This window comes from Panthera onca, chromosome B4 (assembly GCF_046562875.1).
Source record: "Panthera onca isolate mPanOnc1 chromosome B4, mPanOnc1 haplotype 2, whole genome shotgun sequence".
In the NCBI taxonomy this organism is placed as follows: Eukaryota; Metazoa; Chordata; class Mammalia; order Carnivora; family Felidae; genus Panthera; species Panthera onca.
In genome coordinates this window covers 81,055,141-81,070,424 of record NC_138345.1, presented here as the reverse complement: position 1 = coordinate 81,070,424, position 15,284 = coordinate 81,055,141, and the positions used below count along the sequence as shown (strand labels likewise).

The 15,284-nt window shown below is 35.4% G+C and overlaps 1 protein-coding gene across 1 annotated transcript; it reads left to right on the top strand.

Moving 5' to 3' along the window:
* Window positions 1–6,963: 6,963 nt before the first annotated feature.
* LOC132675171 (olfactory receptor 6C4-like) lies at window positions 6,964–7,902 on the top strand. The gene has a single exon (XM_060627599.3). It carries the CDS (start codon window positions 6,964–6,966, stop codon window positions 7,900–7,902), a length of 939 nt encoding a protein of 312 aa, XP_060483582.3.
* The last annotated feature ends 7,382 nt before the right edge of the window (window positions 7,903–15,284 follow it).

The following is a 15,284-nucleotide window of genomic DNA, read 5'->3' as shown; positions in this document are numbered from 1 at the left end:
AAGGAAACAGAATATCTGAATACCTTTATGCTTTTAATGCTTAATTGGAGAACTTAGAGTTGGCAGTTGGTAAAAATAGGCCCTTTCTTTCTTCTTCTTTGGAATAAAGCTCACACAGTTGCAAAACTGATAAATTCTTTCCCAGCGAACTGATCTTCTATGTGAGAGTGTAGGGTGGGTTGCAAGGCAAGGATTAAAAGGGGTATGGGACAATTTTAGGGTTATCTTGACTGTGGTGAAGTCTTCATAGGTTTATGACAGATCTCAAAATTATCAAACTGTATACTTTAAACATATGAAATTTATTACAAATCAATTATGTCTCAATAAAATGGAGTATGTCATTTAGACACTTAATTTGGCTTAAATAAATCCTCAACAAATATTTACTCAGCAAAGGTATCATGCTATTTCCTTCCTGCAGGGAATACATATCTATATATCTATATAGATATTGGCGCATGCACGTGCACGCGTGCACGCACACACACACACACACACACCCCAATATATCATAAAATGGTTGTTGCCAAAAACTTGCTTAAGCATATAGAGAAGTTAGCACATCATTTCTCATATAAGTCATTACAAGGAATATGAGTGTTGAAGCAGAGTTTTATACAGCAAAGTATTTCAATGAAAGACATATTTGAGAAATGGTTGGCAGCACCCATATGGCTTACATTAAAAGAAAGGGCAAAGAGAATATAAAAAGATGAGTTATCATTAAAGCATTGGAGGGATTCAGTAGTTACTTCACAAGGCTAGATTAAGTGCTAAAGAAGTTGTACGAAGAGATAATATATCAAAGGATGAAAGCATTGTATTTATGCGTATATGAGTCAAAGAGGGGTTTCAGAGTGAAATTGGCCTGCTTTCCTGAGAAAATATTGGAATCATTAACATTACTATGTGTGTGACAGTGTGGGTGTCAGGCAAACAATTAGTGGCTATCTGGAAGAAGTTCACATTGCATACAATATTTTTTTTAATTCATTTACTTTGAGAGAGAGAGAGAGAGAGAGAGAGAGAGAGGAAGGGACAGAGATGGAGAGAGAGAATATCCCAATCAGGTTCCTCACTGTCAGCGCAGAGCCCGATGAAGAGCTCAAACTCACGAACTGTGAGATCATGACCTGAGCCAAAATCAAAAGTCGGATGCCTTAACCACTGAACCACGCAGCCACCCCTACAATTTTTTTTCTTATTTCCATTTTGCACAAAAAAGGCTTTTATTGATTAAAATCATTTTGAGGCATGGGTATATTTAGCATATACACATGTTCTATCAATCTACCTATCTACATCTTTAATTTTCTGTTATCTTTATATATATATATGTATATATATATATATATATATATATATACACACACACACACATACACACACACACACATACATACACATATATGTGTGTGTATGTAAACTGAATGTATATTATAAAATTTTTATTTTGTACATTTATTTTATACAGTGCTTATTTTATACATCTGATTTTTTAATTATGTAAAAAAATGTTTAATGTTTATTTCTTTTTGAGAGAGAATGAGAGAGAGAGGTGTGGGGGGAGGAGCAGATAGAGAGGGAGACACAGAATCCAAAGCAGGCTCCAGGCTCCAAGCTGTCAGAACAGAGCCCTACACTGGGCTCGAACTCACGAGCTGCGAGATGATGACCTGAACTGAAGTCAGACACTTAACTGACTAGCCACCCAGGCGCCCCATCTGATTTTTTTTAACATAAGATTGGTTGGACATTTTTCTCATCAATAAATTGACTTTATACCGAAGGTTTGCACATGTGAATTGGAGATTAGAAGAACCGTCTGCATAATTTTTGACTGGAATTCTGTACAATTTTTAATTTTTTTAAAGATTTTTAAAAATGTTTTTTTTATTTATTTTGAGAGAGACAGAGAGAGAGAGCATGAGTGAAGGAGGGGCAGAGACAGATTGAGAGAGACAGAGAGAGAGAGAGAGAGAGAATCCCAAGCAGGCCCCACACTGTCAGCACAAACCCCCACGGGGGGCTTGATCTCACAAACTGTGAGATCATGACCTGAGCAGAAATCAAGAGTCAGATCCTTAACTGACTGAGCCACGCAGGCGCCCCTATATAACTTTAAAACATAAGATCAAGTTAGGAAAAGAATTATAAAGGTGACATTTTATTTAATTGTGCAATCTTGGGGCCCCTGGATGGCTCAGTGGGTTAAGCATAGGACTTCAGCTCAGGTAATGATCTGGCAGTCATGAGTTCGAGCCCCATATTGGGCTCTGTGGGGACAGCTCAGAGCCTGGAGCCTGCTTTGGATTCTGGGTCTACCTCTCTCTCTCTGCCCCTCCCCCACTCACACTCTATCTCTCTCTCTCAGAAAAAAAAAAGAATAAATAAAAACATTAAAAAGTGTTAATTGTGCAATCTTAACATTCCATTTTTTTGTGTGTTTTCTTTGCCTGAAAAATTGTTAACTATTTGGTCTGTGATATTTGCATGTGTATCCTCATCATTTAATCAGAAATATTAATCATGATTAGCTTTCAGGAAGAACTACAAATTTCCTTTAATGTTATCCCTTGAGTGGGATATGTTATATGGAAATCTATTTCCTTAACTGAACACTTAGGAGGGCCTTTCAGATCAGTTTATTTGAAATATTTAATACAAATCAAATATTTATATGAAGTCTGTTAAAACTTTTGATGTGTCAATCATATCTTTTTCTGTATTAAGTAACTTTGGAGAAAAGGAATTGTTGTTTCAAAGACATTGGATCCCTTATAATAGATGAAGGCAAATGATATGTTGGGATAGCTCAAGCCTATGGAAAATTGCTTGTGGTGTGAGGAACAACAAAAAATCTACTGGGCATAAAATATCAAGCCAGTTAAGGTGTTAGACAGTGATTGAGTAGTGGGCATCTTGGATAGTATAATCAGGAAGCTTCCCCTTATAATCACTAAGCTTCTGATAGTATAATCAGAATGCCCCAATTCTGAGATCTCAGGGACAAGAGGGAGCTAGTCAGGTAATGTCTGGAGAAAGAACATCACAGAAAGATGCAACAGCCATTGCAAAGGCTTTGAGTTGACCACGGGCCTGGATGACAAAGGAATAGCAAGATATCCATTCACATAGACCAAAATGAGTAAGAAAAATAGGGAGATAATTCTAAGAGCAAGGGAATGGCAAGGAAGACTTGGCAGGGGGTTTCAATCTGCTTACATACTTTGTTTCTTCTTTTTACCCGCTAATTTGACAGATCTTTGTTGGGACAAAAAGCCAGGCATTCCTCAGCATTCTGAAGCAGTCAAATTCTGGTGACCCAGGGACCATTTCCCAATGGGTCCCAAGCCTTTATATTCTCTGATTTAGCCATGGAAGGAGCTGATTTGAAACTAAGGCAGAAGTGATTCACCTGTTTGAGGTAGGAGAGGGTTGGTGATGGCTGCATTTAACTAGACACGTACAGTCTATTGATTTGCTGTCTACCTTTCATTTTGCTTGTTGATACAACTGCATATACATTCTTTTTAAGCAATATTTTTATTGATTTAAACAGATACAGCTAAAAAAAATTAAAATATGACAGTTTTGGGGGCGCCTGGGTGGCTCAGTCGGTTGGGCGACCGACTTTGGCTCAGGTCATGATCTCACAGTTTGTGAGTTCCAGCCCTGCGTCGGGCTCTGTGCTGACAGCTCAGAGCCTGGAGCCTGCTTCGGATTCTGTGTCTCCCTCTCTCTCTGCCCTTCCCCCACTCATGCTCTGTCTCTCTCTGTCTCAGAAATAAATAAACATTAAAAAAATTTAAATATGACAGTTTAGCATATACACATACATTCAGCAGAAAATGTTACACCATACTCACAGAATTAGAGCTTAAAGGAAATCAAATCACACTTTCTTCTGTTTTTCCACTAAGCCCTCTCCTACTTCCCACGGACTCAAGTTTCTGAACTTTCCTCCTAAATGCTTCATAAACTAGCAAACAGGTCCACCACAGAAGGAGACAGAGGCTAAACATGACACTTACATACAATTAATTGTAGAAATGATTTCACTTTGGAGAAGACATTCATAACTAACTTTATCTCAAAATTTTAGGGAAAGCTCTTCCACATCTTTTCAACTACAAATAAACCTCTTAAAAAAATCACTGTACCAGCAGTAAGTCTTTGAGTAAATATATATATTTTTTGCCAGATAAATCTTGTTTGGGTCAAGTATTTATTATTTGATCATATATACATAGGACTATGTATATATCACATATGGTATATATACAATTTTTCTGTAAATAGCATGAATCTTTATTATAAAGGAGTATCATCTTTTATTTTGCTGACAGAAATGTTTGATATAAATTTTTCTTTTTATATACAAATTCTCATTTTGTTCATCTTTTATTTGATAGATGACGAGGCCACTTAGTAGTAATTAAATGGTTTCACACTCATTTTTGAGCACTCACTCATTAATCCAATGAAGTGTTTCTATTATGTGGGAATAATGTACAAAGTTTTCACTTTGTAAAAAAACTGATTACTTACACAATGGAAATTTCAGAATATTAATGTTCCTTAGCAAATACACTTGCTTGAATACTGTTAGAAAATAAGTCTTAATTAATAGTTAGGATCTAAAACGGGAAGCTTAACATCCATGTCTCCAAATTTTCTGACACATTAGCTATTTTCATATAGACACAGAAAATCATTACCAATCGTTCAAATCCCCAAGATTTATTTCAACTAGTTTGGCAATATTACAGTCTAATGAGCTATGTTGCCATGGTAGAATAGGTGTGCCCTAATATTCTCTGCATATAAAATATTTTTGCAAAACTCATTATTTGTGTGCACATTTTTAATTACCTATATTCACTTATTTGTACCCATTAGAAAGTAATCAACATAATTCATGAAGCCATAGAAAGCCATTGTTTCAACTAACACTGAAATTTATGTTATTGGTGTATTAATCTAACTATCAATAACATAACTGAACTTTCAATAACACCTATAGGTGTGTAGCATATTATAACTTTTAAATTTGTTAATATGGAAGTATTTAACACAAAAGACAATTATCTACAAAAGTGCAAACTGATTAAAGTTGTGTTAGGAGCACTAAAATTTTCCATATAATTCTAGACAATCAGCCTTCCCAAGTTGGCAAAACTCTTCTTTTGTCCGTATTAAATACTTCTGGAATTTTTACCTTCATAGAAATATATAATGTGTGACTATTACTAACTCATTACATGGTGTAATATAAAAATTATCAACCTATGTAAAACAGTTGTTAAAATGAAAATAATTTTATAATTTTTTGAGTAGAGAAAAGAATTCTCAGTAATATTTCTTTGTGTCTGATGATGAAAAATACTAAAAGATAATTCTGAGGAGCTGTATGCATAAGCTTCGGTGGAATTTTTATACGTATAGTAACTATAGCATTTAAGAAAACAGGGCTATGAATCTAAAGAAGTCAAAAAATTGATGAATCACTGAATTCTCCTCCTGAAACCAATATACTGCACTGTATGCTAACTAAATCAAATTTAAATTAAAAAAAATTAAAAATCATGAATGTAAGTAATTTTATAGAAAAGGAGCTAATAAACCTTACATTCGCTTATTACTTCAAACAAATTTACGTTAAAGTTTTTACCAAATCTGTACAATTTTCTCATCTCTCTATAAAAGATATGGGAGAAATAAGAGCCTATTCTTTGAGCAATAGATTTGTGTTAAAGTTGTACAGACAAAGTGTACGTACTTGATATAACTGGAAAATAATTGGGCTTTATGACCAAGTGTTATTTTGGTAAATCTTAATACAGAAGGGGAAGAAAGAGTTATTATTGATTGCAATTGTTAAAGTTGTACGAAGAGTTGAATTTGAACGGATAATTAAGGAACTGTAATATGCTGAAATCTCACACAATTCTCACAATTAGTGAGATTATTTTAATTTAATGCTTCCCCAAGTACTGACTAGTCCATATATCTATATTAAATTGTGATAGCATTAAACACCTTTATTTAACATCTCTTTAATTTCAAGACAGAGAGAGACAGAGTGCGAGCGGGGGAGGGGCAGAGAGAGAGGGAGACAGAATCCTAAGCAGGCTCAAAGCTCCAAGCTGTCAGCACAGACCTTCATGCAGGGCTCAAACCCATGAACTGTGAGATCATGAGCCGAGCCAAAGTCAGATGCTTAACCCACTGAGCCACCCAGGCGCCCCTATGTGACAGCATTTTATTAGATCTTTGCCGTGACCCAGGAACTATAAGTAATATGAATTGCAAACACTTTATTAAGAATTAAGAGAAGAGTCAATCCAGGCTTAGAGCTTCAGCAGATACAGAGAATCATTATTCAAAATGAGAAAACAGAAATAAAGAAGAAAAAATACAGAACAGCAAAATGAAGAAAACAGCCAAGTTCAATTTTATTCCTATAGTTCATACCTTCATTTGTATTTACTTTGTTGGCTAATAAGCTGAGAGTTAAAAGGCTAATTTAAGAAATTTATTTAATTCAAATAACCCTACTCTAAATTTGTTTTAGATTTGTCTATATATATGTGACAGACAGCATCTAATAACTTAGAGAGGAAAATCAAAATAGATTCAGAAGGCAAATATAAATGAAAATGAATTGAAAAGTGATGAGAAATGAATATGAATACAACTTAGGAGAACTAATTGAGTATGAGCCTAAGAAGGAGGAACTTTGTTAATTGTGAAGTAAAATAAGAAAACATGTTAACATTTCCTTAAAAGATATGTCATTTTTAAAACGAGGGCTAGAGAAGGATTCAGAGTTTTAAGGTTTCCCTCCATTTTTTTTTTACCTGGATTTTATATTTCAATAAAAATCTGGAACCTTTCATTTTATTCCAACCTTTGTCATTATTATAGTTTTCTCTCTTAATTTGCGTGAAGTTAGTGATGGGCAACCAGACATCAGTGATAGAGTTCATTCTTCTTGGACTGACAGCTGACACTGAGCTTCAGGCTGTGCTTTTCCTTTTTCTGCTGCTAACTTACGTCTTAAGCATCATGGGAAACTTGACCATCATCATTCTGACCACGCTGGATTATCGCCTCCAGACTCCTATGTATTTCTTCCTCCGGAATTTTTCCATTCTGGAAATATCTTTTACCTCTGTCTTTGTTCCCAAAATGCTAGTCAATATTGGAACTGGAGACAGGACTATCTCCTTTGCTGCTTGTTTCGCTCAGTATTTTTTTGCCATCCTTCTGGGAGCAACCGAGTTTTATCTTTTAGCTGCCATGTCCTTTGACCGCTACGTTGCCATTTGCAAACCCCTACATTATACAACTGTAATGAGCAGGAGACTCTGCATTCAACTTGTCTTGTGTTCCTGGTTCTCTGGTTTTTTGGTTGTCATTGGGCCTCATATAATGACTCTCCAGCTGCCTTTCTGTGCATCCAACATCATCAATCATTACTGCTGTGACTATACTGTACTGTTGCATCTAGCTTGTTCAGACACACATTTCATAGAAGTGATGGAGTTCATCTTGGCTGCAGTTACCCTCATCTTCACCTTGGTGCTAGTGATCCTTTCCTACACCTACATTATCAGGACAATTCTGAGAATCCCCTCTGTTCAACAGAGAAAAAAAGCTTTTTCTACATGTTCCTCTCATATGATTGTGGTCTCACTTTCTTATGGAAGTTGTATCTTTATGTACATAAATCCTTCTGTTAAGGATGCAGAAACATTTAATAAGGGCGTGGCTGTTCTAAATACGTCAGTTGCCCCTCTGTTGAACCCTTTCATCTATAGCCTCAGGAATAAGCAAGTGAAAATAGCCTTCAGAGATATGGTCAGCAAAGTAACAGTGTTTTCAAGAAAATAAAGCTGAGGCTCATAATAATAATAAATACTAAATAATGAATAAATGTTTGTAGATGTATATTATTGTATATTACAGTGTTTTCTATAATATGCCATCAATAGTCCTACCTGAACACTAAAACAGTAAAACTATCTATTTAATGAAGCCTATTTTAACATGACTTTATTTCTTAAAAGTTTTAAAGGCCTGTGAGCGTATATATGTGTGTGTATCTTCTAATGCTTTCATGCTATTTTTCCTTATTTGTACCTCACTTTTAAGGAAAGGATTTGGGAGAAAGTTAGAATTGGGAGTATGAATTCTAATTGTTAGTTTTTTACAACTGAACTTTTCTTATCCACTCCCACGTGGTGTCCCATCTCTATACTTGGAAATTGAATCATTTAATATACACCCAGAAGAAATCGACTTTAGTTTGTAAGTAATGGCTTAAATAATACGTCAGTTAATTAACATAAAGTTGGTTATTTTGTAATTATACTATTCAGATTTAAGTTTAGTGTTTCCACAATAATCACTTACTGAAACACTAGGCTACTCAATGTTTGGGGTAAGAAAGATAGATGTAAAGAAGAGAAAATCAATATCTACTTATTTTCAAACTGATAGGAAAATAGTAATGATTTATACACACATTAAACACTGAGTGAATCCACAAAAGAGGGAAAGGGACGATTCAAATTTCAGTTACTTAGCCATATATCATTATAGCAAATTCATACAAATTAATGTGCCTAGTCATTGTTCTGGTTCCGTTTCACAAGAATATGAAATAAAATTATATGAACAGCATATATGGTGTTAACAATTTTATAAGCTGAAATCATCTTCTTTCTAAGTTGATGCTAAACTTTAAATTTTATAATCTGATGTCCTCAGGCAGGGTGTCCATCACAAGCCGATATTTTCTAAACATTTCTTATCCATATTACTTTTTTTCAGAAAGCCTGGGCCAGACCCATAGTATGGGTAATTTTAAAATTTAAAGAAGCTATGCATGTTTCTTTCAATGTACTGATGAAGAAAACGGGGCCCTAGAGGTTATCAACAAAATACTTTTTATTAAAGCAAATTGTTAAATTTGTACTCTTGAATCTTGACTCATCCATCTAATAATGGAGAATCTACTAAGTAGCAGAGATACTAAGAGTGCCCTGGGACACCAAGGGGGAGAAAGATGATTGAAAATGTAGCACCTGTTAGTTTCGTCTGAAAAGTCACCTAAATTCCTGACATGTAGTTGTTGGCAAGTGAGGAAGTTTGAAACTTAGCTATTCAGATTGACGAGTAACTGACTCGTTAGTTCACTCAAGACTTTGTTGTTTCTACATCATCAGTAGTACATCAATCATAGTCATCCAAAACATTATCTCGTGTTATGGTGGTTGCTCAATTTCAAAAGACAGATCAAACAATGCTATGTGGTGGAACACTTTTTTGACAGAGGTAATTACTTTTAAAATACGTAAAATTCTGTTACCCCCATTTCATTAAAATATAAAACTAAATCAGCCAACCAAACAACCACAAATCTGGGAACATTATGCTGAAGTTGCTGAACATGTGCAGAAGATAGAAAAACAAACAAACAAACAAACAAACAAACAAACAAACAAAACAGCAGTCAATTAGAAAACAGGGTGGGGGAGTCCTAGGACATCCAGAGGAATAATAAGAGGGAATCATTATTGAGTCTCTTAGTTCAATTAGAATCCGAGTTGAGTTCAGGCTGGGTTGCAGGTTTTGTTGCTATTCTGTTTTGTTTTGTTTTGTTTTTCTTTGTTTTGTTTCCTTATTTTGCTTAATTTTACAATTTTATGGAGTTATAATTCGTGCGCAATAAAGTGGGACCAATAAAGTTTGTAACTTGAGGTTTGACACATGTATACATTTGTGAAACCATTACCTAAATCAAGAGATTGAACTTCGTTCCTTTAGGCACTCTGGCAATACATGTCTGCAGTCTTCGTAATGTTTCCACTTGGCTAGGCTGAACTATTGCCCTCGGATTTCCCTTTCCTGTTTATTTCCTGTTTTAGTGGCCCACCAGAGAGATTATTTGGGATATTTGGAGAACGGAGTGAAGCAGAAGGCATTCTGTGGCTCACAGAGGTTGTTGTTTAACTGCTGGTTTATTTTGTTGTAGGGCACAGCTGCCATGCTTGCAATCTTTCCATTTTCACCTGGATTGCTTTTCATCTTCTCCAACACCAGATCTGGGTATCTCTGTTTAGCTCCATGGCAAAGCGCCCAAGCTTTTTGTAGGATACCAGTAAATGTGAGCTGAGAGGCAACAAGAGCTAACACAGGTTTCAGTTCCTTCTCATGTGATTCTGCCCATGCACAGACTTTACATCCTTCACAAAAATGAACTTAACATGGATTGTGGACCTATGTATACAAGGCGAATCTCTAAAACTCTGAAAGAAATAGCACAGAGAAAACCTAGATGACTCTGAGTTTACCAATGATCTTTTTTTTTTTAATTTTTAATGTTTATATTTGAGAGACAGAGAGAGAGAGAGTGAGAGAGAAAGAGAGAAAGACATTGCATGAGCAGGGGAGGGGAAGAGAGAGACAGAGACAGAATCTGAAGCTGGCTCCAGGCCCTGAGCTGTCAGCACAGAGCTGAATGCAGTGCTCATACCCACAAACCGTGAGAGCATGACCTGAGCCCAAGTTGGAAGCTCAACCAACTGAGCCCCTCAGATGCCCTGGCAAAGATCTTTTAGATACAGCATGGAAGGCACGATCCGTGAAATGGATGATGGATAAGCTGGACTTCATTAAAATTTATCAAAGCTTATCAATAATGAATAAATTTCATAGCGACTATTATTGTGTGGCTTCTCTGTGTCAGGACATGAGTGACGTGATTTTTACTAATGTTTTACCCGTTTAATCACCACTACCTATAAACATAATCAAACAGAAAATAATTTGTTCTTCTGTTTTTGCATTATGATTAACATATTAGAAACGAGTATATTTTGACCAAAATTCCATAGATAAAATCTCAAAATCTCATTTATGTTTATTATAAAGATGATGTTTTGTATTGGAAGATACATAAAGGAGTTTCTGAAGTCCTTGTAGACAATGAGCCTCATGTCCAAAAACCAGTAGCAGTAAGAAACAAAAGGAACATGAAAGTATTGTGCAGCCCACTAGAAAGGTTGATTTTCTTTTATTTTTCTTCCAAGTTTTTATTTAAATTCAAGTTAGCTAACATACAGTGTAATATTAGTTTCACATGTAGGATTGACTGATTTATCACATACCACACCCTGTGCTCATACCTCTGCCCACCCCCCCCTCCCAACCCTGCCGCAACCCTCAGTTTGTTGTCTATAGAGTCTGTATTATGGTTTGCCTCTCTTTTTTTTTCTTCCCTATGCTCATCTGTTTTGTTTCTCAAATTCCACATATGAGTGAAATCATATGGTATTTGTCTTTCTCAGACTGACTTATATTGCTTAGCATAATACACTCTAGCTTCATCCATGTCCTTGCAAATGGCAAGATTCCATTCTTTTTTTTTTAAATGTTTATTTATTTATTTTGAGAGAGATAGAGAGATAGACAGCAAGCGGGAGAGGGACAGAGAGAGAGGGAGACAAAGAATCCCAAGCAGGCTCTGTACCATCAGCACAGAGCCTGATGTGGGGCTCAAACCCACAAACTATGAGATCTGGACCCAAGCTGAAAGAGTTGGATGCTTAACCAGCTGAGCCACCCAGGTGCCCCAAGATTTCATTCCTTTTGATGGCTGAGTAATATTCCATCATATATATGTATACCACATCTTCTTTATCCTTTCATCAGTTGATGGACATTTGGACTATTTCTAGAATTTGGTTAATGATGATAATTCTGCTGTAAACATCAGGGTGCATGTACCCTTTTGAATCAGTATTTTTGTATCCTTTGAGTAAATACCTAGTGTGCAATTCCTGAGTCATAAGATAGTTCTATTTTTAAATTTTTGAAGAAATCCTATAATTTTCCAAGTGGTTTAGTTTGTATTCCAATCAACAGTGTAAGAGGGCTCCCCTTTCTCCACATTCTCACCAACATCCATTGTTTCCTGTGTTGTTAATTTTAGCCATTATGACAGGTACAAGGAGGTAACTCAACGTCATTTTCATTTGTATTCCCTAATGAGTGATGTTTTCATGCATGTTTTGGCCATCTGGATGTCTTTGGAAAAATGTCTATACTTGTCTTCTGTCCATTTCTTAGCTGGATTGTTTGTTTTTTGGGTGTTGAGTTTGATAGGTTCTTTATAGATTTTGGATACTAACCCTTTATCTGATATGACCTTTGTAAATATCATTTCCCATTCCATAGGCTGCCTTTTAGTTTTGTTGACTGCTTCTTTCACTGTGCAGAAGTTTTTATCTTGATGAAGTATGAATAGTTCATGTTTGTATTTGTTTCCTTTGCCTCAGGAGAATGTCTAGTAAGAAGTTGCTGCTGCATCTGAGGCCAAGGGATTGCTGCCTGTATTCCCCTCGAGGATTTTGATGGTTTCCTGATGCACATTTAGGTCTTTCATCCATTTTGAATGTATTTTTGTGTATGGCGTAAGAAAGTATTCCAGTCTCATTCTTCTGAATATTGCTGTCAAGTTTTTCCAACACTATTTGTCGAAGAGACTGTCTTTTTTCCATTGGGTATTCTTTCCTGCTTTGTCGAAGATCAGTTGACCCTATAGTTTTGGGTCCATTTCTGAATTTTCTATTCTGTTCCATTGAACTAGGTACCTCTCTCTCTTTTTTTTTAATTTTTAAAAATATTTATTTATTTTTGAGAAAGAGACAGAACACGAGTGAGGAAGGGGCAGAGAGAGAGGGAGATACAGAATCTGAAGCAGGCTCCAGGCTCTGAGCTCTCAGCACAGAGCCTGATGTGGGGCTCGAACTCATGAGGCATGAGATCATGACCTGAGCTGAAGTCAGATGCTTAACCAACTTAACCACACAGGCATCCCACTATGTATCTGTTTTTGTGCCAGTACCAGGCTGTTTTGATGACTAAAGCTTTGTAATATAGCTTGAAGTCCGGAATTGTGATGCCTCCAGCTTTACTTTTCTTTTTCAAGATTGTTTTGGCTATTTGGGGTCTTCTGTGGTTCCATACAAAGTTTAGGATTGTTTTTTCTAGCTCTGTGGAAAATACTAGTGGTATTTTGGTAGGGATTGCATTGAATGTGTAGATTGCTTTGGGTACTACAGACATTTTAACAATGTTTGTTTTTCCAATTCATGAGCATAGAAAGTTTTTCCATTTCTTTGTGTTGTCTTCAGTTTCCTTCATAAGTGTTCTACACTTTTCAAGGTACAGATCTGAAACGTTTTGATTGGATTTATTTCTAGGTATCTTATGGTTTTGGTGCAATTGTAAATGGGATTGATTCTTGATTTCTTTTTCTTCTGCTTCGTTATTGGTGTATAGAAATGCAACAGATTTCTTTAGTTTGATTTAATATCCTGCAACTTTGCTGAATTCATGTATTAGTTCTAGAAATTTTAGTGGGTTTTTTTATTTTCTACATTGGCTACCTTGTTGTCTGCAAATAGTGAAAGTTTACTTCTTCCTTGCTGTCTTTTATTTCTTTTTGTTGTATGAGTGCTGAGGCTAGGAGTAACAGTAATCTGTTAAATAACAGTGGTGAGAGTAGACATCCTGTCTTGCTCCTGACCATAGAGGAAAAGCTCTCAGTTTTTGCTTATTGAAGATGATATTAGATGTGGGACTTGCATACATGGCCTTTATGATGTTAAGGTATTTTTCATCTATCCCTACTTTGTTTAGGGTTTTTTTTTTATAAAGAATGGATGCTGTATTTTGTCAAATTCTCTTTCTGCATCTGTTGAGAGGATCATGTGGTACTTATCCTTTCTTGTATTAATGTGATGTATTATGTTGATTGATTTGTGAATATAGAACACTTTGCAACTCAGGAATAAACCCCATTTGATCATGTGAATGATTACTTTAATGTACTTTTGGATTCAATTTGCTAGTATATTGTTGAGAATGTTGAATTCATGTTCATCAGAGATATTGGCCTGCAGTTCTCTTTTTTAGTGGAGTCTTTGTCTGGTTTTGGAATCAAGGTAATACTAACCTCGTAGTTTGGTAGTTTTCCTTCCATTTCTATTTTGAGAACATTTGAGAAGAATAGGTATTAACTCTTCTTTAAATGTTTGGTAGAATTCTCCTGGAAAACCATCTGGTCCTAGACTTGTTTGTTGAGAGATTTTTGATTACTGACTTAATTTCTTTACTGGTTATTAGTCTTTTCAAGTTTTATTTTTCTTCCTGTTTCATTTTTGTTAGTTAATATGTCTCTAGGAATTTATCCATTTCTTGCAGATTGCCCAATTTGATGGCATGTATTTTTTTCATAATATTCTCTTATAACTATTTGTATATCTGTGCTTATCTTATTTCTCCTCTCTCGTTTGTGATTTTATTTATTTGGGTCTTTTGTCCTTTCTTTTTGATAATTCTGGCTAGGAGTTTGTCAATTTTTAAAATTTTTTCAAAGAAGCAGCTCCTGATTTCATTGATGTGTTTTACTGCTGTTTTTGTTTCTTTGTTTTCTTCTATATAATTTATTTCTGCTCTAATCACTATTATTTCCCTTCTTCTGATGGTTTTAGGTTTCATTTGTGGTCTTTTTTCCAGCTCCTTTATGTGTAAGATTAGGTTGCTTATTTGAGATTTTTCTTGCTTCTTGAGTAGGCTTGTATTGCAATGTACCTCACTTGTATGAGCACTTTTGCACATCCCAAAGGTTTTGGACCATCATGTTTTCATTTTTACTTGTTTGCATGTATGTTCTTATTTCTTCTTTAATTTCCTGGTTGACCCACTCATTCCTTAGTGGGATGTTCTTTAATCTCCATGTATTTGTGGTATTTCTAAATATTTTCTTGTATTGACTTCATGTTTCATAATGTTGTGGTTGGAAAATACGCATTTTGTACTTATTGAGGACTAATTTGTGACCTGGTAAATGATCTGTTCTGGAGAATGTCCCATGTGTACTCAAAAAAGAATGTGTATTCTGCTATTTAGGATAAAATGTTCTGAAAACATATGTTAAGAATATCTGGTCCAGTGTGTTATTCAAAACCATTGTTTTCTTGTTGATTTTCTGCTCAGATGATCTGGCCTTTGAGGTAAGGGGTGTTGAAGTCCCCAACTACTATTGTATTGTATTGTATTGTATTGTATTGTATTGTATTGTATTATTATGCTTTATGTTTGTTGTGAAATGTTTTATATATTTGTGTTCATCCAAGTTGGGGGAATAAATATTTACAATTGTTAGACCTTGTTAGATAGATCCCTTTATTTTGATACAGTGT

Coding starts and splice junctions, on each gene's coding strand:
- LOC132675171 (XM_060627599.3), top strand. CDS start 6,964: ATGGGCAACCAGACATCAGTGATAGAGTTCATTCTTCTTGGACTGACA.